General features: G+C 34.5%; 1 protein-coding gene across 1 annotated transcript in view; it reads right to left on the bottom strand.

Annotated features, from left to right (window-relative positions):
* GBE1 (1,4-alpha-glucan branching enzyme 1) overlaps positions 1–26,986 on the bottom strand; it is a 266,610-nt gene that overhangs the window by 205,920 nt on the left and 33,704 nt on the right. The window contains exon 2 of the mRNA XM_057696322.1: positions 5,256–5,425. Coding sequence (XP_057552305.1) covers positions 5,256–5,425 — 170 coding nt within the window. The remainder of the gene's footprint in view (positions 1–5,255; positions 5,426–26,986) is intronic.

Genomic DNA, 26,986 nt, shown 5'->3' with positions numbered 1-26,986 from the left:
TTCAGTTATAGCGAATAGGAACCCAATTATTTTATATTGACATATGTAGTTTACTGCCTTTCTCTCTACTTATTATTATCTAGCTACTGGAAAGCAGCTAGTTTTCTCCAATTATTTAGCAACCTGCAATAAACATGATTTAGTTCTAAAACCCCAAGTATATTTTAAATCACATTTAATTTTCTAAAGAATGAATCTTTCCTTTATTAAAGATGATTCAAAGTTTCAGAAATTCATCTCAAGCCTTTAAAGTAGTTTCTGGCTGGCCCAGAAATACTTTTTGGGTAGTAAGATTCCGATCTTGATGAATGTCATTATATATCCACTGTCCTGGGTTGCTGCAGCAGCTGCTAGCTGCTTAAAAAGCTAGTTTCTTAAAAAAATGACTGAAAGGAAAAGAAATGGTTGTTTCATTTTCTCTCAAATGAAGAAAACTATGTGTAATATATTTAAAGTGAAGGTGCTTTCCAAGTTTTAAAAATATGGATGGCAAAAGCCAGAGTCACCTCAGTTTGGGCAAAACAGAGACTAAATCATTTGACTTTTGCGAGGCACAACTGCCTTTTGAAATTAATAGTATTTTTTTTAATAAGAAAAAGAAATGCCTTTGCAAATTAGAGTACTTTTTCAATCTTGTCAATTAAGATTCCTGTAGCATTTAGAGATATATAATATGTCTTCACATTTGCAGTCTAGTTAGTACCCAGAGCAACCCAGTTAGACAGATAAGAGGAATATCATCACCTTTATCCCCACTAAGCCAGATGAAGAACTGTGTTTAAAGAGCTTCAATACTGCTTCAGACTCTAAACCCCATTCTTTTTTTTTTTTCTACATACTAGTTCATGGTAATTTCTTTCTTAAAGATCATTTATATTTGACAACAATAAGCATTTGTACCTAAGATAGTTTCAGGTCAGTTGGCAAAAACATACGCTAGAACAACATACACTTACTAGCAGTATTATAAGTATAGTAAAGTACAGTGCAATTTCTAAAATGATTAGGAGAGAGAGATCACAATATGCTAACATATTTTGATTACTGGCATAATTTTCTATAATACAGAATTAAAGTCTAGACAGTCTTTAATTTTCATTTCTTCTGAAAAATTATCAGAAATAGATGGCTAATCATTTAGATAAAAATTGAATTAAGAACAGTTCCTTTTACTGTTTTCCTGTTACTGTAAATACAAGTAACAGTCAATTTATTCCTTAGCAGAAATAAGATTTTTGTTGTTGGTTTTTGAAGATATGTTTTATATTATCTTTGGAGGTGTAGGGTAGAGGTAGGTACAAAAGCAATGTTTTGAATTATATATGCATACACTTCCATGATAAAAAATATAAGAAATAATTATGCCACTTTTTACATCACTGCCTATAGGTAAAGAAGCAATAGGGTTACAGGGTTTTTTAGGTGATATTTCAAGTACATATATAGAAGTTAAGCTTACTGTTACGTAAAATGATAAAGTAAGGAACAGAATTCTTAAAAGTGATTTGTGTTACAGTTAGAGATTATTTCTAAGGAATCTTTTAAGTTTACTGCTGTTTCAACTTAGCTGATAAATATGAAGTTACATGAATACAGTTACATACTTTTAAAAACATTTTAATATCATTAGCAAAACCACCTAGAATACTTTTAATTAATCTTCATTTGCATTTTCTAATTTTAAAAAATCAACTGTAATTTTTTAGCTAATTAACACAAATTGTATTTTCCCTTCAGTTTAGTACAAATTTATACATTGGAATACTTACTATAAAATCTAACACATTTTTGATGCTGAGAAAAACCTTGACAAAGAAAAATAACTTTCTTCTTGCTCAACCCTTCATAGTCATAAAAAATAGATTTTTATGTAAATAAGGGGAAAAAATATAGAATTCCTTAATTGTGTTTAAAAAAAGACATGTTTAGTTCAGTAATTATGGGTATATTTTCAGCTATGCTGTCATTATCACCAAAATTCTGTATTCTACAAAGTCATATTAAATTAACATTCAGGTGTAACTTTCTTTTCCAAGAAATATTATTTTAAATGCTTTATTAACCCAGAATTTTGGCTTTACTCTCAATTTGAAAGTTGTTTTTAATTTTTTTTTACGCCAAAGCTCTTTAGTGAGAAAAGTTTGAGATCCCATATATAAGGAGATCCTGAGACTCTATAACAGGGGGAAAAAAATCCCTTCATCTAGATAAGTAAATAGATTAGATGTTTAAATTTTACCCACATACTGCCTGTTAATTATTTTAACGGTTAACTACATTCTATCATAACTCCTATTTTCTATCACAATTCATTTATCTTAGTTATTCCTATCTCTCCAGTAAAAATAAAGGCCCATTGATTAAATCTGATATTCTTTATTCCCTTAGACACTAAATAAATATTGCTTGATTGAAAATAATTGACTGAATGTTGTTTTAAGGATATGAAGAGATTTTACATTATGTGATATACCTAGAGATTCTAAATTATGTGATATACCTTCACAAAGAGTAGGATATTCAAAAATCAAATTCAATTGAAAAAAAAGTTAATAGGGGATATTTTTACATTAAAATAGGGACTAGATAATTTTTAGTTTTCTCTTTATAAAAGATTTTATAAATTATTATACTTTTAATATTTAAACATTAAATCCTTAAAAATTTTAAATACAATTTCCAAACACACATATGGTCCAAATGGATTTACAAGGCATAACTTTTCATAAATCAGCATTAGTCATTATGATAGCTACCAAATCTAGTTTCACATAGTTCCTTTCCCCTATTTTTATATTTCTAAAACCTGTTTAGTGGGTTCAATGGGGGAGAGGTAACCAAATGCAAGTACCAAATTTTAACTGAGGTTCTTTTTTAAAAAATTTTTTTACATTAACTAACTTATTTATTGGCTGCATTGGGTCTTCATTGCTGCACACGGACTTTCTCCAGTTGCGGTGAGCAGGGGCTATTCTTCGTTGTGGTGTGCAGGCTTCTCATTGCAGTGGCTGCTCTTGTGGAGCACAGGCTCTAGGCACAAGGGCTTCAGCAGTTGTGGCTTGCGGGCTCTAGAGCACAGGCTCAGTAGTTGTGGCACATGGGCTTAGTTGCGCTTAGGCATGTGGAATCTTCCCAGACCAGGGATCGAACCCATGTCCCCTGCATTGGTAGGCGGATTCTTAACCATTGTGCCACCAGGGAAGTCCTAACTGAGGTTCTTATAGTAGTTTTGGTATCTGTACATAAAAATTTAACTTGAACACACTCAAGCAATACCTCTCAATAAATGGCAGTAAAAAGAACTAATAAAATAGAATGCCAAAAGGTGCCTTGATTATAGGCTGATATCAAAGTGGTCTCAACAAAAAGCTAGTGGTCAAGGCAATCACTTAGAGAAGACGGGGAATTAGTCATGTTTATGTACGAGAAAAATTGTAACAATTTTAACAATTTAAGTGAAAAGACTCCTAGCCTCAAAATATATTTCATGATAATCACCAGGCCAAGCTAATCTGAATCAGCAGACCACACAATCTTTCTCAAAACTTTCCCTAAAGTTTTCAGTAACTCTAGAAACACAGGCAGCTGACATCATCTAATTGGGGGTATGCACAAAGGATAATTTTAAGTCCTTAGACTTGTTTTTCCCAATAAGGGAGCCACTAGACAAAGCTGGCTACTGAGTGCTTAAAATGAGGTGAGTGCAACTGAGAAACTAAATTTAAAGTCTAATTTTAATTACTTTATTAAATGTAAATTTTAAAACTATTACTCAGTTGAGTTGCTGGAACTTTTAACAATGTTTGGAAAAACTTGGGTATGTACTTTTAAACTGAAAATTGTATTAAATCTAAATATAGATCAAGTATTTCCAATGGAAAAATACCAGATTTAGAAGATGCAGTACAAAAGAATGAAAATATCTCACTAACAAATTTTATATTGATTACATGTTAAAATATATTTTGATACATTGGGTTATATAAAAATCTATCACTATTATAATTCATTCAGCTGTTCTTTATTTTTTTTAATATAGCCACTAAAATTTTTGAATTATATAAATGGTGTTCATTATATTGCTATTGGACAGTGCTGCCTTAGACAATATAAATAAAATCAAAACCTTTTTTTAAAGTCAGGATTCTTAAGATATAAGTTACACTTAGTAAAATTCACTCTTTTACATGTATAGCTCCATAAATTCTGATAAATGCATAGAGTTATGTAACCACCACAATCAAGACATAAAACATTTTTATCACCCCAAAAAGTCCCCTTATGGTTCTCTGTAATCAACTCACACCTCCTACCCCCAAACCCTGACAATTCAGTTTTCTGGACCTACTCTTTTGCTCTTAGCAGAGCAAAGAGCATGCAGTACAGCATGTAGACTTTTGAGTCTAGGAAAATCAAACTTTAAAGACCATGCTACCCTACAGTACTAAAGAATTATTATCATTTTGATATTTCCTTTCCTTATATTACCAACATTTTGCCAAGGCCTATTTTGCCAGTTATTCCATTTTAAAAACTGAGCTTTCTTCCTTGTCACTATTACCGTTAATTTATTTATACTTACAGAATAAAACTGAGCAGACTGTATTTTAGTTATTTACATACAGGTCTTCCTTCCACTAGACTGTAAGCTAGAAGTGTGACTTCTACAACCACTACGCTTTCCATAGAGTTAACTGTCTAGTGAAATTAACAGTGCAGACAACAAGGCTGAGAAGATACTTCCCAATGTGTTATAAAAAATGAAAAGGAAAAAACAAAGAATTGACTGACAAGAAATTTACCCTCTAGGTTAGACATCTACTTTTATTGGTGTCTCAAAAAAAAAAAAGATATTAGAGGATCCAAGAACTACAATGCCAAATAACCAGGAGCAAATGCTAGTGCAGAATGAACCTACACCAATATTTTTACCTAAATCACTATTAGTTTCGTCACAGCTTGCTAACAAAGTTGAATAAATCTGGAGTAGTCTAACACTATTTTTCTCATAAACTCTGTTATTTCTGGTACATGGTTTTAATAACATAAAGTTTTTAAGAAACGTATCACGTTACAGCAGAAACACCTTTAAAACATGAAGGTAAAGACTGAAGAAATTTTATGGCTCTATCTGAAAAGTTGAATATTTGTAATCAATAATATTCATAAAAGTTAAATATATGAAATATAACAGCTATGTTTTAAGTAAATAAATAAAACATTACAACTGAGTTTAATGGTTCTAAAATACTTACTGAAGTCTCCCGTAAGAAAAACTCCTTCTGCTCCTGGGGCCCACTCTTTGCAGTATAAACCACCATCAGCACATCTGTGGACGCCAAATGATTCATAACCTCTGGAAAACTTATCAATACCACCTTCATTCTCTCCAATGTTGTGCAAAGTCTGGTTAAACAGCTTATACCTTTGAAAAAGTGCAAAAGAAAGGAAATTGAAAAATTAAATCATATTCCAGAAAAGCTACTGTAATTAAGAAGCTGCTTTACTCTCATTCAGAAAAAGAAAAAAGAAAAAAAAAAAAAGACATCATTAAAGAGGAATGATGTGAATATTTTCATTTATTGGTAGAAGTTACCTGGTAGGATAAAATCATTCTTATCTCAAATAAACTGAACTAATCCAACTAACATTTTTTTTTGCAATTTCAAGCATTTTGGTATGAGAGAAAATATGATGGTTACATTATTCCATGAATATTTTAAAATCAGCATTATAGCAACTTTTATGTCAAGACAGTATAATAAAGGAGCATTCTTACATCTCTCCTCTAACTGCCCCCCGAAAAATGAAAGAAAAATAGTAAAATCCAGCAAGAAAAATAAAATTACCCTACTGCAGTTTTGGCACACTTTTCCTGTTAAGGGGCAGATAGTAAATATTTTAGGCTTTGCCAGCCATATGGTCTCTGTCACAACTACTCAACTGTTTCTCTGAAGCATGAAACTGGCCAAAGACAGTATGTAAATGAATGGGTGTGGCTATATTCCAATAACACTTTATTTACTAAAACAGGTGGCAGGACCAAATTTGGCCTATGGGCTGCAGTTTGCCTAGCCCTGCCCTATAGCAACTAAGCATGGAAAGAACACATATCACATCAAATTACAAAAGCTAGTGGCCATGAGAGGAAATCAAAGATTCCTTTCCAAGCACCACCAAAAATAACACATGACTGCTTCTGACCCTCTCCCGGATCCCCAGAGTCCATATTCAGGACTGGTACACCAAAAACATACTACTGTTTGCACGTATTAGCCCCAAGTCTGGGGCAAACTGGTAAAACTAGAGAAGTGAAGCATGTGGCAGGTGCTCTCTGTCAGAAGTGAAAGTTCCAGAGCTATGCAATGAATTTAGCAATGCCCATAAACTTCCCTGCATTTCCCCACACCCTGAGGGATAATCAATAAAAGTCCCAGAAAGAGGCATGAATCCAAGAAGGAATATACAAGGAATATACAAAATGCCAGGAGCTAACTAATGAAGAACACCTCAACTGAGCGAAACAGATAAAGAATCTTTCCACGTGCACTTGTGCTTCAACTTAAACAAAAGTGAATTCCATTAAAATAAGAGCTGAGAGATTATATGACAGAACAACAAAAGGAGAAGTAAAATGAAACTGCAGACCCAAAGAAATAAAAGATTAACACAATGTATCATTAGAAAATAAAAAATAAATTATGGTTGGCACAGAACAAAGTGTACATATAATAAAAATAAAAATGATTAGGTAAATGAACAATTGGAAATTGATATAATTAGAGAAAAAAGACAAAGAAATTAAACATATTAAAGTTAAGAGATATAAAGATACAAAATTAACAAAAATGATCAAAATAAGGATAGCTGGTGACTCTGAAGAGCAAAACTAAATAAAATGAATATAAAAAGACAGAAAACTGGACAGTTTTTTCCTATAGAATTCAATTTGCATTTAAAAAAAAACACATTATGTTTAAGAAAAATCTGGAAAACAAATGCACAAAAAGGCATGCACAGCATCTCCCAGTTTCAGCTATTGAAATTCAAAGGAGAAAGAGTCTATGCACAACTGGTACAAAAAAGTAAGGGGAGGTGGGCATATCTTTTTGCAAAGGAACATTACTTTAAAGACCAAAAGATAACAAAGCCAAACCCACACAATCTGAGAGGGAAAAGTAGTAATCTAAGGATGTTACGTGAGACACGTGTCTACTCAAGCCGAAGGAATTCTTTAAATATTGCTAAATTAAAAAATAATTTTAAGCTTATGACACTAATGAGCCATTCTTGAAAAAAGAAAAGAAAACACTTTCCATAAAATTAGGTAATTAAAAGACTAAAAACACACATAAGGAATGGACAGTCATTGGAGCCATGTGGCTGAGGCCTAAATCTTTAAAGACAGAACCAAGGCCAATCAATTGTGCAATTATGTGAATGTGATAACAAGAAAAGAATCTCAATGGACAAGTGAGAATCTAATTTATAAAAAAAAAAGAGATAAGTGAAAGGGAGATGGAATAAAGCAGAAGAGTGGTCAGACCCCCTATTTTTTAATAACAGAGTCATTCAACAGTGACTAAAATTTAAGATTGTCATCATTATACTTTTTAATCTCTTCATTAATCTTAGATGGCCACTTTAATGAAAGTTATACTGAATTTCAGCCACTTCTATTTTATTTCAGACATTATTTAAAAATAAAGTTAAATTTAACACATTTATTTTCCTCATGTTTCATTATATTATTTCTATCAAGCTATCTCTCTATCCTTCTACCTATATATAAGCATATAAAAATATCAAGAATGATGTTCCCTAAATATCAATGATGATTTTTTGATGGGGTTTCTATTTACTTTCTCCCTTGCATAGTTCTAATTATTTATAACAAAGAAATGCCATTTAAACAAAATAAATGGTTTTTTTCTGAAACTATAAAATTTTTAGATTATTAAAACATCTATATAATCCTATACAATATTCCACAAGAATATTAATGAGTATGTAAAACTATGTTTATAAAATTTGGGAAATTCAAATTTTTGGAAATAGATTAGTGGGACAAAACTGAATTCTTCAAATATCCTTGAATATATAAAGAAGTTAATACATCATAAAAGGACATATCAAATCAGTAAAAAAAAAAAAAGAATGGCTTACTTATTAAAATCTTGGAATCTAAGTTTTAAAATTGGACTTCTAAAACCAAAATAACTTTGAAAGATCCAAAATTATAAACATTAAATTAAAAATAACACCAAGAGTTCACAGAAAAGGAAGTACAAATGGCCAGTAAACACTGAAAATATGCTCAAATCCATACATAACTGAAGAACTGCAAATCTAAATTTCAGAATTCCATTTTCCACCTAAAAGACCAGTAAACATGTGATAGTCTGTGCGGATGGAGTGCAGGTCCAGGAAAAAGACATTCCCAAATACTTTTTTTTTTTTTTTTGGGGGGGTACACCAGGTTCAATCAACTGTTTTTATACACATATCCCCATATTCCCTCCCTTCCTTGACTCCCCCCTCCTTGAGTCCCCCCCACCCTCCCTGCCCCAGTCCTCTAAGGCATCTTCCATCCTCGAGTTGGACTCCCTTTGTTATACAACAACTTCCCACTGACTATTTTACAGTTGGTAGTATATATATGTCTGTGCTACTCTCTCGCTTCTTCTCAGTTTCCCCTTCACCCCCCACCCCCTCCCATACCTCGAGTTCTCCAGTCCATTCTCTGTATTTGCGTCCTTGTTCTTGTCACTGAGTTCATCAGTACCATTTTTAGATTCCGTATATGTGAGTTAGCATACAATATTTGTCCTTCTCTTTCTGTCTTACTTCACTATGTATGACAGATTGTAGTTCTATCCACCTCATTACATATAGCTCCATCTCATCCCTTTTTATAGCTGAGTAATATTCCATTGTATATATATGCCACATCTTCTGTATCCATTCATTTGTTGATGGGCATTTAGGTTGCTTCCATGTCCTGGCTATTGTAAAGAGTGCTGCAATAAACATGATGGTACAAGTTTCTTTTGGGATTATGGTTTTCTTTGGGTATATGCCCAGGAGTGGGATGACTGGATCATATGGTAGTTCTATTTGTAGTTTTTTAAGGAACCTCCAAATTGTTTTCCATAGTGGCTGTACCAACTTACAGTCCCACCAACAGTGCAGGAGAGTTCCCTTTTCTCCACACCCTCTCCAACATTTGTGGTTTCCAGACTTTGTGATGATGGCCATTCTGATTGGTGTGAGGTGATATCTCATTGTGGCTTTGACTTGCATTTCTCTGATGATGAGTGATGTTGAGCATCTTTTCATGTGTTTGTTGGCCATCTGTATGTCTTCTTTGGAGAAATGTCTATTTAGGTCTTCTGCCCATTTGTGGATTGGGTTATTTGCTTTTTTGGTATGAAGCTTCATGAGCTGCTTGTATATTTTGGAGGTTAATCCTTTGTCCGTTGTTTCATAGGCAATTATTTTTTCCCATTCTGAGGGTTGCCTTTTAGTCTTGTTTATGGTTTCTTTTGCTGTGCAAAAGCTTTTAAGTTTCATGAGGTCCCATTCGTTTATTCTTGATTTTATTTCCATGATTCTAGGAGGTGGGTCAAAAAGGATGTTGCTTTGATGTATGTCAAAGAGTGTTCTGCCTATGTTTTCCTCTAGGAGTTTTATAGTGTCTGGCCTTACATGTAGGTCTTTCATCCATTTGGAGTTTATTTTTGTGTATGGTGTTAGGAAGTGTTCTAATTTCATTCTTTTACATGTTGCTGTCCAATTTTCCCAGCACCACTTATTGAAGAGGCTGTCTTTTTTCCATTGTATACTCGTGCCTCCTTTGTCAAAGATAAGGTGCCCATATGTGTTTGCGCTTACTTCTGAGTTCTCTGTTCTATTCCATTGATCTTCCTTTCTATTTTTGTGCCAGTACCATACTGTCTTGATCACTATGGCCTTGTAGTATAGTTTGAAGTCAGGAAGCCTGATTCCACCAACTCCATTTTTCCTTCTCAAGATTGCTTTGGCTATTCGGGGTCTTTTGCGTTTCCATACAAATCGTAAGATTTCTTGCTCTAGTTCTGTGAAAAATGCCATTGGTAATTTGATCGGGATTGCATTGAATCTGTAAATTGCTTTGGGTAGTACAGTCATTTTCACGATGTTGATTCTTCCAATCCAGGAACACGGTATGTCCCTCCATCTGTTTGTGTCGTCTTTGATTTCTTTCATCAATGTCTTAAAGTTTTCTGCATACAGATCTTTTGCCTCCTTAGGCAGGTTTATTCCTAGGTATTTTATTCTTTTGGTTGCAATGGTGAATGGGAGAGTTTCCTTAATTTCTCTTTCTGCTCTTCCGTTGTTAGTGTATAGGAATGCAAGAGATTTCTGTGCATTAATTTTGTATCCTGCTACTTGACTAAACTCATCAATGAGTGCTAGCAGTTTTCTGGTAGAGTCTTTAGGGTTTTCTATATATAATATCATGTCATCTGCAAAGAGTGACAATTTTACTTCTTCTTTTCCAATTTGGATTCCTTTAATTTCTTTTTCTTCTCTGATTGCTGTGGCTAACACTTCCAAAACTATGTTGAATAGTAATGGTGAGAGTGGACACCCTTGTCTTGTTCCTGTTCTTAGAGGGAATTCTTCCAGTTTTTCTCCATTGAGAACAATGTTGGCTTTTGGTTTGTCATATATGGCTTTCATTATGTTGAGGTAATTTCCTTCTATGCCCATTTTCTGGAGAGCTTTTATCATAAATGGATGTTGAACTTTGTCAAAAGCTTTTTCTGCATCTATTGAAATGATCATATGGTTTTTATCCTTCCATTTGTTGATATGATGTATCACGTTGATTGATTTGCGTATATTGAAGAATCCTTGCATCCCAGGGATAAACCCCACTTGATCGTGGTGTATGATTTTTTTAATGTGCTGTTGCAGTCTGTTAGCTAGTATTTTGTTGAGGATTTTTGCATCTATATTCATCAGTGATATTGGTCTGTAGTTTTCTTTTTTTGTGACATCTTTGCCTGGTTTTGGTATCAGGGTGATGGTAGCCTCGTAGAATGAGTTTGGGAGTGCTCCGCCTTCTGCAATATTTTGGAAGAGTTTGAGAAGGATAGGTGTTAACTCTTCTCGAAATGTTTGATAGAATTCGCCTGTCAATCCATCTGGTCCTGGGCTTTTGTGTGTTGGGAGATTTTTAATCACTGCCTCACTTTCTGTACTTGTGATTGGTCTGTTCATGGTTTCTATTTCTTCCTGGTTCAGTCTTGGAAGATTGTATTTTTCTAAGAATGTATCCATTTCTTCCAGGTTATCCAATTGATTGGCATATAGTTGCTTGTAGTAGTCTCTCATGATGTTTTGTATTTCTGAGGTGTCCGTTGTGACTTCTCCTTTTTCATTTCTCATTCTGTTGATTTGCATCTTCTCCCTTTTTTTCTTGATGAGTCTGGCTAATGGTTTATCAATTTTGTTAATCTTCTCAAAGAACCAGCTTTTAGTTTTATTTATTTTTCTTATGGTTTCTTTCCTTTCTTTTTCATTTATTTCTGCTCTGATCTTTATGATTTCTTTCCTTCTGCTCACTTTGGGGTTTCTTTGTTCTTCTTTCTCTAGTTGTTTGAGGTGTAAGGTTAGGTTGTTTATTCGATCATTTTCTTGTTTCTTAAGGTAGGACTGTATTGCTATAAACTTCCCTCTTAGAACTGCTTTTGCTGCGTCCCATAGGTTTTGGGTTGTTGTGTTTTCGTTGTCATTTGTTTCTAGATATTTTTTGATTTCCTCTTTGATTTCTGTAGTGATTCCTTGGTTGTTTAAGAGTGAATTGTTTAGCCTCCATGTGTTTGTATTTTTTGCAGTTTTTTTCCTGTAATTGATATCTAGTCTCATGGCGTTGTGGTCTGAGAAGATGCTTGATATGATTTCAATTTTCTTGAATTTGCTGAGGTTTGATTTGTGACCCAAGATGTGATCTATCCTGGAAAATGTTCCATGTGCACTTGAGAAGAAAGTGTAGTCTGTCGTTTTTGGATGGAATGTCCTATAAATATCAATTAAGTCGAGATGGTCTAATGTGTCATTTAAAGCCTGTGTGTCTTTATTGATTTTCTGTTTGCATGATCTGTCCATTGATGTAAGTGGGGTGTTCAAGTCTCCCACTATAATTGTGTTACTGTCGATGTCCCCTTTTATAGCTGTTAGCATTTGCCTTATGTATTGAGGTGCTCCTATATTGGGGGCATAGATATTTACCATTGTGATATGGTCTTCTTGGATGGATCCCTTGATCATTATGTAGTGCCCTTCCTTGTCTCTTTTAATTGTCTTTACTTTCAAGTCTAATTTGTCTGATATGAGTATTGCTACTCCAGCTTTCTTTTGACTTCCATTTGCATGGAATATCTTTTTCCATCCCTTCACTTTCAGTCTATATGTATCCCTTGGTCTGAAGTGGGTTTCTTGTAGGCAGCATATAGAAGGGTCTTGTTTTTGTATCCATTCAGCCAGTCTGTGTCTTTTGGTTGGAGCATTTAATCCATTGACATTTAAAGTGATTATTGACATGTGTGTTCCAATGACCATTTTCTGAATTGTTTTGGGTTTGTATTTGTAGGTGTTTTCCTTTTCTTGTGTTTCCTACTTAGAGAAGTTCCTTTAGCACTTGTTGTAAGGCTGGCTTGGTGGTGCTGAATTCTCTTAACTTTTGCTTGTCTGGAAAGCTTTTGAGTTATCCCTCAAATCTGAATGAGATTCTTGCTGGGTAGAGTATTCTTGGCTGTAGGTTTCTCTCTTTCAGGACTTTCAGTATATCCTGACATTCCCTTCTGGCCTGCAGAGTTTCTGTAGAAAGGTCAGCTGTTATCCTGATGGGTTTTCCCTTATATGTTGTTTGTTGCTTTTCTCTTGCTGCTTTTAATATTTTTTCTTTGTGTTTAATTGTCGTTAGTTTGATTAATATGTGTCTTGGTGTATTTCTCCTTGGGTTTATTCTGTATGGGACTCTCTGTGCTTCTTGGACTTGGTGAATTATTTCCTTTCCCATGTTGGGGAAGTTTTCCACTATAACCTCTTCAAATATTTTCTCAGACCCTTTCTTGTTTTCTTCTTCTTCTGGGATGCCTATAATTCGAATGTTGGTACGTTTAAGGTTATCAGTGAGGTCTCTGAGGCTGTCTTCTAGTCTTTTTATTTTTTTTTCTTTTTCCTGTTCTGTGGCGTTTATTTCTCCCATTCTATCTTCCAACTCACTTATTCGCTCTTCTGCCTCAGTCATTCTGCTGGTTATAGCATCTAGAGTATTTTTAATTTCAGTTATTTTGTTATCCATTGCTGTTTGTTTTTCTGAGTTCTTATGAACTGTTTCTTGTACTTTCTCTATTTTGTTATTGAGATTTTGTATCATTTTTACTATCATTACTCTAAATTCTTTTTCAGGCATTTTTCCTATTTCCTCCTCATTTATTTGGTCTTGTGGGTTTTTTTCCTGCTCCTTTGCCTGCATGGGGTTTCTTTGTTTCCTCATGGTTGTCCAAGCTTTTGGGGTTGCTTGTCCTGGTGATAGAGGTGTTTATAGAAGACTGTCCAAGCCTCAGACTAATGTCCAAGTATTGGATTAAATGAATATTAAGTCTAGGAAACACATACATGTATAAGACACACAATTATTGAATCCGTTAGGACATAAGGCTCTAGAAAGACCTGACAGAACCCCAGTGTGCTATCAGATATTCACAGAGAAACCCAACAGAAATTGACAACTGAAACAGAACAAATCAGAGACAAAAGCAAAAGCAAACAAACAACAAATAACACCCTACACATACAAACATCAATCCAGGGAGATTTTGTAAGCTAGGATCAAATATAGAAATGAGCTGGAGTACCACCAGAGAGAATGGAGATTCTCAGAATGTAATTAGACAACTGTACTAAGAACTAAGATACAGACAAAAGCCTAATATTAATACCAAGGCAGTGCATCATCTGGAGAATAGAGCAAGGAGTCTGAGCAGACCGATAGTGTTGCTTATAAGTATGTTAAGATAAAATACACTTAAAATGGCTGGAAGAAAGGGGAACAGAAGAGCGTAATGTGGTTGGAAATATGCAAAGAAAAAGAAAGGAATAGAAGTGTATAAAAGAAAGGGATGAAAGGAAAGTATGAGAGATATTTTGTCCGTACTACCAAAAACTTAGCTAGATATAGAAGTATATAAAAAGGCAAAAAAAAAAAAAAAAAAAAGAATAAAAAATATCCTTAAAAAATTATGTTATAAAACTTGTAGATCCCTTAGGGCTAAGATCATATTTAATAAATCAAAAAAAAAAAAAAAAAAAAAAGAGAGAGAGAGAGAAAGAAAAAAAAAAAAAATCCAGAACTGATCCCAGAATGGACCAGTTCAATAGGTATTGATACTACTATTTCTGTTTCCTTAGCGTCTCAGCTGTAAGTGTCCTTCTCCTTGCCTTGGGTTTTTTTTTTTGCGTTATTCTGTGACCAGCAGAGGTTCCTTTATTGTTCGTCTGCAAGCCTCGGTGTGTGGGGAGGGAGAGGGTACAATAGTGGCTCCTTCTCCTGGGAGTGAGTGAGCAGTGGCGCACTGTTGTTTCAGTCAGGCTTGGAGGTGCCTGTTGCAGAGGGCACTGGTGGCTCAGGCGTAAACAGAAAGGCTTAGAGTTGGGCCTCTCTCGGGGTTTTTTCTTTTTGATGCTGGTTTTTTTTTTTCTCTCGCAGCCTCCCTGCTGCTGGCATTGCAAGGAGTTTTAATCTAGCCCTGCCCGAGTGCCTGAGGGTGCTTGTTATCCCTGAGTGCCTTAGGTGGCCCGCAGGGCATCTCTCCACTGCCTGTTGCAGAGGCACCGAAAGAGAAGGAGAGGCTACGCGCGCAGCTCCTCCCCCCCGCCCGGGAGCCTGCAGCCTCCAGCCGCCATCATGGTCGGGCAGCTCTCAGGGACGGGCACTCCTCTCCGCGGACCTCCTCCCTCCTGTCCTCTCGGTCCGTCACCCTACCGGCAACAATGTTTCTCACCCTGAACCAGCTCTCCGGTTCCCATGCTCCCGCTCCTGGACCCTCCGTTCAGCCGCGGATCGATGTCTCAGTCCGGGAACGCTGAGCTGCGCTGCGGACCCTCCGTATGTTTCTCACTCCCTCCCGTCCCCAAATACTTTTTAATGAAATATAAATTAGATAAATATTTGGCATCAGCTATGAAAATTTCAAAATCACACTCTTCAACTAAGTAATGCCATTTCTAGAAATTTACCCCTTGGATATACCACACAAGGAAGCAAAGACATCTATGTGTACAATGACAATCATTAGAGCATTATTTAAAATACTAAACCATGGAAAATACCTACCTGTTTAACAAGGGAGGCTGGTCGAATTAACTGTTGAACATGCAAACAATGAATTACATGAGATCCATTATGAAGAATGAGGTAGAGTGCAATGTGCTGACATGGAAAGATGTCCCAAGATTGACGGCTTAGGGAAAGAAGCTGCAAAGCAGTTTCCCACAAAATATGTATTTGTATAAAGAATATTCATATAGCTACAGATGGCATGTAGATGGTGTTTTCACAGGGCCCCTTCCTCTGCACCAGGGGTTGGATTCCAGTGGGCTGGGGTGAACAGGAGCCTTAAGCGTCCCTAGCTCCACCACGCTCACCACGTTTCCGTCAAAGATGAGAAGAGGTAGACCACAGAACCTGGTCAGTGGAGTGCAGTGCCTATGGGAGTGGCAGGTATGACTGTAAATTTCATATATGACCCCCTTTTGTATTGTGTATCGATACCCAACACACAAATGCACATGCCCGCCTGTGAGCGCACACACCCATGGTTTTACAAAAATGCAAATTACATCTAATCTATTATTTGATACAAATTAACTTTTAATGAAATGATACAGACAGATATAAAGACTGTCTCACTGGCAGTCTTTAGTCCAGGGGAAACAAAGTGAACCACCGACAGGAGCCAGGCAAGTATCATAAATATGTGGAAATGCTCCCGCATAAGAAACACAAGAGGGCAAGCCTGATAATAAAAGAATGACCAATGAGGTTAGCCTTCGAGTATGGAAAACAATGCAGAAAGGAATACTAGGTGAGACGGAGAGCACAAAGCCCTGCAAAAAGTGATGCATTTGCCAAATCAAGTAATTATTCAAGAATGAAAAATATCCATATTTTTCTATGAACTCTCCCTAATTTAACACTGGCAACTGTTTCAAAATACTTCAAATACTGATCTAAACAAACAAACAAAAAAAAGCAAAAATCCCCTCTATCTACAGATCTAATGGGAGACTAGCATGCAAACTTTCTCCAACTCTCTAAGTTCTATGAGAAAATGATTTTTACCTCTTATAGATGTTATTCAGCTATAACTCTTGATGGATGGAAACTTTAATCCATATTGGACAACATAAGTAACAACATTCAATAAAATGATCAAACAGTAAGGAACAGACAACAAAATAAACCTGGACTTAGGGTTAAAAAAATACATATACATACTCTATCGTAATATATGAAAAATGACTGATTCTTTTTAGAAAAGATACAGACTTTGGGAAGGCAAATAAATGTGGCAGTAATTTTATTGTCAATGGGGAATATCTTTAAAACACAATTTTAGATTTATTTAAAGTTAGTTTAAAAAATAATCATTTTTAAGATGTTTCATAAGATATATACAAATGTCCCACTTACTAAAAATTGAATAGAAACAGGATTATAACATGATATTACTCTAACTAAATATCTTGACTTCCTCAAGGTCAGCCCTATAGCTTCTGATACAGAAATACACATTTCACTTTGAAATCACTGTGGCTCAAAAAAAGAAAATGCCTGAGGATACAGCAAGCTCATCATCCCTGTGCCCTCTCCTACTACAGTCGTCTCTCTTAATATTTTGCTATGAATTTATAGAATATTTAAAAACTGGGTCAAATTCTTGGTAACCAAGAATATAAAATGAAGTTAGTACTGCAACTAGCATTTTGTACAGATATAAAAATATTATCAGATTTGATCTCTACACTGATGTTTTTAATCCTCTTTTTTACAAAGAAAGAAATAGAAGCACAGATAAATATGTAAGTTGCCCAAGGTCAAGAAGGTAATAAGCAATAGAGAAATATTATTCATCACAAAAGGTATACTTTAAGGAAATCAAGAGTCAAAATTTCAAATTAAAAGTCATTTTCCTTTTAAAGAAAACCCTATAAGTTTTATTCATAAGGCTATTAATCTTATAATTAAGAGAATCAGCTAATTCTCTAGAAGTAAACAGTGCAGATTCAAATCCTAGCTCTGTTACATACTATATATGACCTTGAACATATCACTTAACCTCTTTTCCTTAATTTCTTCCCCTGTTAAGTGGGAGAAATCTCATAGTTTATAAGGAATCAATGAAATCATACTAGGAGTCATCCCCAGAGTAGCCACCAAGTGCTCAATAATTGTAAGCTGTAACTTTTTACCACCTCAGTGAGAGGTAATGCTGTAATATATTTTTAATTTATAATGTTATTAACTTATAACACTTGTTTATATTTTAATGTGCACATTAATTATTAGCAAACATTAAGGGCTGTTTCTCCTTCAATTCCAAAAGTGTTTGAGAACACATCAATTTTTCCAACTATGAAAAATAACAATTATAGACATACCAACATGTAACAAATACTAGGTACTCCAAATTAACTTGAATGTATGGACTATAAAACGTTTGTAAGAAAATTAAGTAAATTGGATTGACTGGGGGAAAAAATAGTTACTTTAGAGAAGTCGCAAATGATTAGTTTGGGGGAAAAAAAATGAAACAGGATAAAATCTTTGCTCTCCTGTAAGACAATTCATCCTAGATCCATACTGAAGTTCTAATTTCAGGCAAGGTTGTAAACACAGGAGATATGTCAGGGGAGATGGATCAGACCTCATCTGGAAATACCTAGGATGTAGAATTCTTTCTCAAGTGCTTCTGAGTGGGCCTGAAACACAAGGAACCCACGGGGTAAATTCCTTCCTTGCTAGCTTAAGTTTCAAGATTTTATATTTCCATCTGCTTCCTAGAGGAGACTTGGAATAGAGGCAAGAAAAAGCACAGAAGCAAAGGCTCAACAGAAATTTTTAATAACTAATAAAGGGGAAAATAAGGAAAAAGAGAGGGGAATGGAATTTTTTTTGAAACAAAAAATTGCTTTTTAAATCGGCCTTTAAAAAGACTTCAAGGTGACTGGCAGAAACTTTCTTCTTGAAGCACAAAATATGTGGAATATACAAACTTATCTGTATATTAAATCTGTCAAGAGTAGGCATTTGAGACTTTAAAGTGAATAGTTTATGTCCCTTAGTGAAGGATAAGTATTCAACAACAACAACAAAAACCCACAACATATTTACTATAGGATAAAAATATTTAATTGCGTGCCAATAACTCAGATCCTTCCCTTAATAAGTTCATCAGTCCAACAAAAAACTGTTTAGCTCAGGACAGGACACGGCTGGGATAAGCAAATGTTCACAGAAGAATAAGCAAGACAACAGAAAGAACTAATGGGAGAAGAGAAGAGTAGAAAAGGCTTTAAAAAGTGGCTGGCATTTGTGCTGTCTTGAAGAATGAGTAGTGTATGTTGACAGTTGGAGATGACAGAGAAGAGCATGAAATGTGTAAAAATTAAGGTGGTTCTTGTGGGCGTGAGGACTAGCTATGTGCAGCCGGACTGGAGGATGGGTAGAAATATAGTGGCAAATCAAGATGGAAAAGATGATTTTCAACTAGATAATAAATTAAATAAAAAATAAAAACCTTTAAGACTTTAAAGAGGAGATAACTGGTACGATCAGAGGCAGTTTTTAAAGGGAGCAGTTTGAAGGATGAATTTTAGCAGACAGAGTAGGGAGACTGATGAAGTCTTTATTAAACAGACTGAACGTTAAAATACAGGGGTTTGTGGACTTTCTCGTTATACAAGATTGATCAATGGTAATTTAAAAGTTGACATTATAGTTACATGGTTTCTTATTTTTGAACACTGTTCCTTATATTTCAATGTTTAAATGTACTAATCAACAAATAAATGTATAAGTTTTCAATATTGCATTTAAAATTTTAGTGACATTTCCAACCTGTATTCAATTTAGCATACACTCTAAACTTCATCTATCAGGAAACAGTAAAAATGGGACCATTTAAGTAAAATGACAAGCAAGGAGTGGCAAAATCCACTCACTGATTTCACAAATATTACTAAGCATATACTACATGTCCAGTGCTATGCTAGTCACTCAGAACAGAGATGAAATAGTCCATGCCTTCAAGACATTCTTCGTTATGTATGGGAGATAGTAGAGCAAAAAACAAGGAGTGAGAATGCATTGTGTAAGGCATTTATAAAGGCTTATAGCCAGAAAATAGAAGTAGCTAGAATGCAAATTCCATAAAGACAGGGAAAATTGTCTGTTTAGCACACTGATATACCCAAGCACCTTAAATACTGGCACATATTAAGTACTCAACAAATAAATATTCAGTGAGCACCTATTACTTGGCAGATAGTGGCTAGGCAGTGGCGATAGAATGGTTAGATTTAGGTTTAAAATTAGGATTACTACATCTGAATTTGAATTCCAGTCCTACCTCTTACTAGCTGTAACTAAGACTCAATTTCCCTATATAAATAAGAATAACAGAACATATTTCATAAGATAACCAAATGATAATCAAATGAGGTAATATACCTAAATGCTTGGCATAATACCTTTCACATGAAATGATGAATAAGCACACTATTAGGACAATAAATATTTTCAATATGATTATTGGATTTGAGGGCAACAAAGAAAAATCAATAGCCTCTTCAAATATAAGAAAGATACAATCCACCCTAACTGTATGAGACTCACATATTCACTCAGTCCCACTGCAATCCAGGCTCTTTGGCCTCATTTGACCAGCGCTATGAAGGCTGTGACCTGCCAGCAGCTCCTGAAAGAATCCAGATACTATAACATGGATGTGTGGAGAAATAAAGGACAAATTTTTAAAAGGATAAACTTTGACCAATAAGAGATAAAAAAAAATGGGATGCAGTCCTCAAATAAACCCCTCACTCTTGCTCCTTTAGGTCTTGTATGACTGAACGCCCAGCTTTATAGGGAAATGCATTATCTCACATAAGATGCTGATTCATGACTTGGATGTTATATCAAGTTCAGATGTATGAATCTACAAAAGTGAAAAGGAAACCAGGCGATGTGATGACCCAATTAAGTCACCAACTGCTGCCAAAATGAGTGGAAGACAATTCACTCCCATCATCTCATTTCTGCTCAAACTGATAGTAATATGCATGTCTGTGGTTTTTAACTCAAGCAATTTTTCTTACTATTATAACCCTTACCAAAGCCTATGTTCATAAGATTTGGGACTAGATGTTAATGAAATGAGTCCTTTCACATATAGAGTTAATCTAAGACTAATTTGTATGGACCATGTACTATGTTCCAGGCATGATGACACACTACACAAAGGACAGATTTTAAAAATAAAAGGTCAGGTTCTATTGCTAGGCCCATTAGCAAACCGACCTTAGATTTTTCCCTCAATGATCTCAGAGTTTCAGCCTCCTTATTTATAAAACAGAACGATAATACCATTGATGACAGGACTATTGTGCTTACATACAACTAGCCCACCAAAAATAAATTATTTTATGTCATGTCTCATCTTTCCTTTTTTTAAACAAGTAAGATATTTCTAAATAGAAAAAAAAATAAAACCTTGAAAAAAATTGGAATAGCTATACAGTGCTAATTATAATACAATAATAAAATCTAAACGTTAATTCAATTACAAGCACACATTAAACATGTTACCAATTTTAACCTTTTTTAAAAAACCTTATTCATTTTGTACTATCTCTAAAACATTCGCACTATCAGCAATCTGGTAAATACTATCCTCAGAGCATGTTTAACAGCAAATAGTTGATTTCTTATTTTCTGATGTTTCAGAATAAAAGCTATTTAAATAACAATTTTGTTCTTACTTGGCCAAAAGTTAAATGTAATTTGGCTACTTTGTATTTCAAACTAATAAAATATAGAGAGAAATTATGAATATGTAGAAATCATTAAATCTTTCTTTTTTGGGAGGAGGAGAATGAGGTCAATTCAAAACTGTTAAAAGTTAACCTTTAAAAGTGAGAGTTGCTACTATTTAAAATTGTGTCCTGAAAGTAAATAATAGCTGTTATTTATTAAATGTTCTTTCCTAATTCTGGTACTTGGCCAAAGAGGTGAAGGGGTGGAGGGAGGTCGCCACTGTGATCCTTCCAAATCTAAATTTTACAGAACTCAAACCATGAAATGTTCACATTTAATTAATGGAAAATTAGAAACCCTTCACTTGGTGGTATTACTTAGAAAGCCTTATACAACTTAATAATAAAGTACTTATTTCTAGAATTCAACATTTAGGACAATGGAAATGACATTTAATGACACAACATAAAGAACCTACTATATAGCCATTAATGTAAACATATTTTGACTTCTTAACAGATTAATTAATTAGAATAAATTAACAAAATGTAGCTAGAAATTAATTTTAATCACTGTGTTTTGTCTCTTGGCCGCAAACACATTAATAATATATTGCCCTTGCAGTTTACCCAAGGTATGATTAATGGTCAATATTAAAATTTCTGGGGTCTTCTGGCAATGTGAAAACCTGACTGCCCAACTAGAAAAAAAAAGTCATCTGAATGTAATAAATCAGAATTACTGAAGGTAAGCCCTGTGAGATGGCCCATCTGGTCAGGCCTGGAAGTGTCAAGTATTGTCCCAAGCACTTCAAGCAGCCAGCCTCTTTATCAGCCACTCTCTTTCCAGTCACGCTCCTGTTCACGTCTTTGCTACATGCTCTGCTGATTACCTTGGAAAAGGGCAGTGCTGTAACTGTTCAACTGACCTTTCAGTTTATTTTCTCTTGTGTAATATGAAACATGAGCTAACACAGTCTTAGTCTACTGATTTTTAGGAAGAAATCTAACAATGTTTCAATAGCTCTTGGCTCAAATAACACTCTGTTCTGTGGTCAGGTTTCTCTTTCGGGAAAAATCACACGGCAAAGACCAGAGGTTCTGGCTAGAGAGAGAAGGGGGTGAGGTCCTCCATGATGTAGACCACAATCTGCACAATAGCTATCTATACTCCTGAGTATGTGTGGTTAACTCATCTGCTGTGAAGCAATTCAATGTTTTAAACCACCAAGAGAATCTTGTTCTTTTTTTTTTTTTTTTTTTTAGTTGTGGCACACGGGCTTAGTTGCTCTGCGACATGTGGGATCTTCCTGGAGCAGGGATCGAACCCCTGTCCCCTGCATTGGCAGGTGGATTCTCAACCACTGCGCCACCTAGGAAGCCCAGAGAATCTTGTTCTTAATGATTCATTGTATCAATAAGTAGATTAAAAGCAATGATGGTTATATCTTTTGTCTTTCAATATGAATGTCACTGTTACTCAAATATTGTCAAAAATTCCATGCTCCCCAAAATAGAGAGGGAGGTTAAGGAGTCAAAAGATACAAGTTCTAGACCAACTCTAAGGTACTAGCTATGTGAATTTGACGAAGGATAACCACCCAAAGCTTTAGCTTCCTCTTCTGTAAAATGAAGAAACTGAATTGAAAGGTCCCATCCAGGGGCTTCCTAGGTGGCACAGTGGTTAAGAATCCACCTGCCAATGCAGGGGACACGGGTTCGATCCCTGCTCCAGGAAGATTTCACATGCCGCGGAGCAATTAAGCCAGTGTGCCACAACTATTGAGCCCATGTGCTGCAACTACTGAAGCCCATGTGCCTAGAGCCCGTGCTCTGCAACAAGAGAAGCCACAGCAATGAGGAGCCCGCACACTACAACGAAGAGTAGCCCCCACTCACCGAAACTAAAAAAGAAAGCCAGCGCGCTGCAAAAAAGACCCAACACAGCCAATTAAATAAATAAATAAATTTATTTTAAAAAAAAGAATATTAAAAAAAAAAAAAAAAGAAAGGTCCCATCCAGGTCTAAGAACCTGTAATCCATACTCTAAACTTCTTTGATTTTAAGCTAGGTTCTAATTCTCCCAACCAACCAAGATAGGAAAAAAACTGCACCCCAATACAAAGGTTATTTTGGACATCTCCCACACATACCAAAGAATGTATATGTATTTTACCATGTGTAAGTAGCATAATTTTAAATATACCATTTTTCTTAAAATAAAATGCAGCCTATAAACCATCTATGAAACATAAAATGCAAAGCAAATAAAACAATAAAAGTCTGTCAAATGAAAAAAATTATAATGAATTATAAATATCACAAATCATAAACAATAATGACTAACACATCATGGACTACTTACTATGCTCCAGGCCTTGTTAAATATTAACTTATTTAAGTCCTCACAATAACCCAATGTGGAAGGTACTATTATTATTCTCATGGTACAGATGAAGAAACAAGAGGTTAAACAATTTTGCTCAAGGGCACACAGCTATTAAGTGTGTGAAGCTGGAATATAAATCCAAGACTTTGCTCCCAGAGCATTCATCCTTAACCTTTACTCATAACAGCACCCAATACATTTGGCAGTTTACAGTTTTTCAGTTGATTTGGACTTCTGTACTAAATTTAAATTATTTAGTATTTAGTATTGTTAAATAACTTTCATATGCTACATTTTTGATTAAAAAAACCTTTTGTTATAGGTTAGAGAGATACAAATGTTCAGAAATAAAGTCATCATAAACTCACTTGAAAAAAATTAAAACATCATATTTTCACTAACTAAACGAATCCACAAAGCATTTTTTTCTATTTTATTTTGTAAAGTCTTAACAAAAGGTAGAAATCATATTGGTACTGATTGTAATTACCCAGAAAATTTTATCTGGAGGGCAGGTGTACGTATCACAATGAACCTGAATTAACTGAGCTGAAGCAAAATATGCAAACATGTACTATTTATATCCCTGATATATAGTTTCAAACCAGATGGTTATCATATCAATCATAAAATAAAACTAATGGACACTAATCTTTTTTCATCTAAAAATTACCAAAGATCAGAAAGCTTATATATTGGCAGTTGGCAAATCAACAAACCAAATCACACATTTGAATTTATTAAATATAGCCAAATAGCCATGAACTTTATCCTCGTGAATGTTTTTTATATTAGAAACAGGATAAATGAATCAATTTTCACTTTGACAATGGCATAGGACACACTATACTAATACATATCAAAGGATCCAAGGAGATATATATATGTCTCCAACAAAAACTTCACATCCTTTGGACTAAATAGCCATGAAATATCAAAGGTTTATCAAACACCCTGACAAGGTTTTGCCTTTACTGAGGCAGACAAAGGTTTCAAAATTCTGTCAACTACAAAACCAAAAGATCAAAGAGCTTTCATAGTGACTCCTAACATATTGGCAAGATCTCTTTTAAGTTATAAAAATCCAAGTTTCATATCTATATCCACCTATCTATCCATCTATCTATCTGTGTACACACACACACACACACATACATTTTTTTTTACATCCATTGACCTAAAACAGACCAGATATAATAGGTCTGAAAGCACAGAACAGCTTGGCAAGAGGAGTAGTCTGCTATGTTGTCTGCATGTCTCAGTTTATTATTTTTCTGAATTACACATTTTATTCTTTTAAATATTTACTCAAATTGAGATAGAGATAAAGTATTTAAATGCTACTGAGCAACAATACTCTGTAGGTTTTGTAATGAAGTATGGATGTAAAACAACATTTTTAAATTTCACTTACCATATTATCAAGAATCTCTGAGCCAAATTAAATTCCTATAACAAAGACTATAATGCTATAAGCAGATTTGAAAGAAAACCCAAAGTTAAATTCCATTCAAGTACAGCTAAATCTCTTTGCTAATAATGCCACCCTGATGCTTAATTTAGTCGCCTATTCAACTTCAGTAAAATGGATACTTTAAATTCATCCAGAACTCTTTTTGCTTATGGGCCACAGTTTTCCAGTTCAGTGTTCCCAAAATTCTCTGGCAAGATCACATAGCAGTACTGATAATTAAAGCCTATTCATAATCAAAACTACTGGAATTGAGGACTCATATAGGATCTCATTACTCATAGGCCAACCTTCCCCAAGGCTGGGTTCACAAAGAGTTTTGACCAAACTGTCCCAATGGTATATTCATGCAGCATTATAAATTTCTCTGCTGACATCTTCTCCCACCAGATTACAGTTAGCATAAAGCCATGGATCATCTTTGTTTAATTTTACACCCTCAACATCAAGTACAACATCCATTAAGAAACTGAACAAATGGTTCCCTCAGTATGTTTTACCATAGGGCATCTATAATAGTACAAAATGTCAACAACCTGGGATGGTTTCAGTGATAGTTGCTGCCTATTACAGAGCACTTACTATGTACCTAGTATTGTGCTAAGTGCTCTACAAACAATATCTCATTTAATTCTCACAATTCTAAGTGTTGAGAATTCTATACTCATTACACAAATGAGGAACCCAAGGATCAGACACCTTAAGTAACTTGACCAAGATTGCTCAGCAAGTTATTGGAAGAAATGGAATTTTAAGAGATCTAATTCTATGTTAAGGTATCTTAAAAATAGTTATCAATGTAATAATGACTTATAACAATGGTTAATATATTGCCTGTACATTCAACTCAATATCAAATCTCCTTTAAGAATTCCCACAGTTCACGTGGAAAAAGTTAGCTGTAAGCATTAATATTCATGCATAATATCTTTGAATTTTTGAGCACCTCCATGCATATCACAGATATGATTTCAATGAATATGTATGCTATACCACCCATGAAATATTAAGAAGTGTTAAATCTATATTCATTGACATAAAAAATGCTCATTAATATACATTACTAATAAGAAAAAAAATCAAGTTGTACACTTTAAATATATGCAGTTTATTGTATGTCAATTGTATCTCAAAGTAGAAGCCCTTGAAGTCACATCCCCCCAAAAAAATGCTCATTATATCTTGTTAAGTGAAAAAGAATCAAGTTTAAAATATGTTTTGTTGTTTAATATGAATGTACACTAATATATGGAAAAGTACCTCAAAGATTATACAAAACATTACCTATGATCTCAAAATAATGAGGTTATGAATGATTTTTCTGAATTTTTATCTTTATGTTTTTTTACTATAAACATGCAAAGACAACAGAATATGAAGTAAACTATTAAAGAATCTATAATTATTATTTTAAAGTTTATTGCTTAAAAAATAGTTTAACATTTCTAAGATAGAGCATATATAATCCAACTGTCTACTTTAACAAAAGTTTGAAAGAATATTTGTTGGAAAGCAAATGAAAGAGGGACAGAAGGATACCCAAATAAGGAAAACTCACATCTCATTAGCTCTTCTACTATTCAAATCACTATAATAGAAGGTATAACTCTCCTGACTCAATAATATGATCTGCTGCCACTGATAGCTCTGCTGAAATGAAGTGTCTGAGGCCCTTTAACCCCTTGAAGCTGATTCCACCTATACACAGTTTTCCCACCCCCTTTAATCCAATTATTAATTCATTCAAAAAATGTTTAGGCTCTCTCTATATATAATGATCTCATACATGAATACATACACTTTCCTACTTTAAAAGTCCAATACCTAATCAGGTACCTAACAACAGCAGGCACTCCTGAATAAAATATCTCTTGAACTAAAGAGAAAAAGAATAAAATTTGGTGCCTGTCTTCAAGAAAATCCCAGTTTGGTAGGGCTCCCTAGCATTATTTGCTTGCAGCATCATTTCTTCAAGGATATAACCTATCACAATCTTCCTGACACTTCCATACTCACTCTCAAAATGTCAACCCCA

The sequence above is a fragment of the Hippopotamus amphibius genome, chromosome 10, assembly GCF_030028045.1.
Source record: "Hippopotamus amphibius kiboko isolate mHipAmp2 chromosome 10, mHipAmp2.hap2, whole genome shotgun sequence".
In the NCBI taxonomy this organism is placed as follows: domain Eukaryota; kingdom Metazoa; phylum Chordata; class Mammalia; order Artiodactyla; family Hippopotamidae; genus Hippopotamus; species Hippopotamus amphibius.
This window is presented reverse-complemented; position numbering and strand designations above follow the sequence as displayed.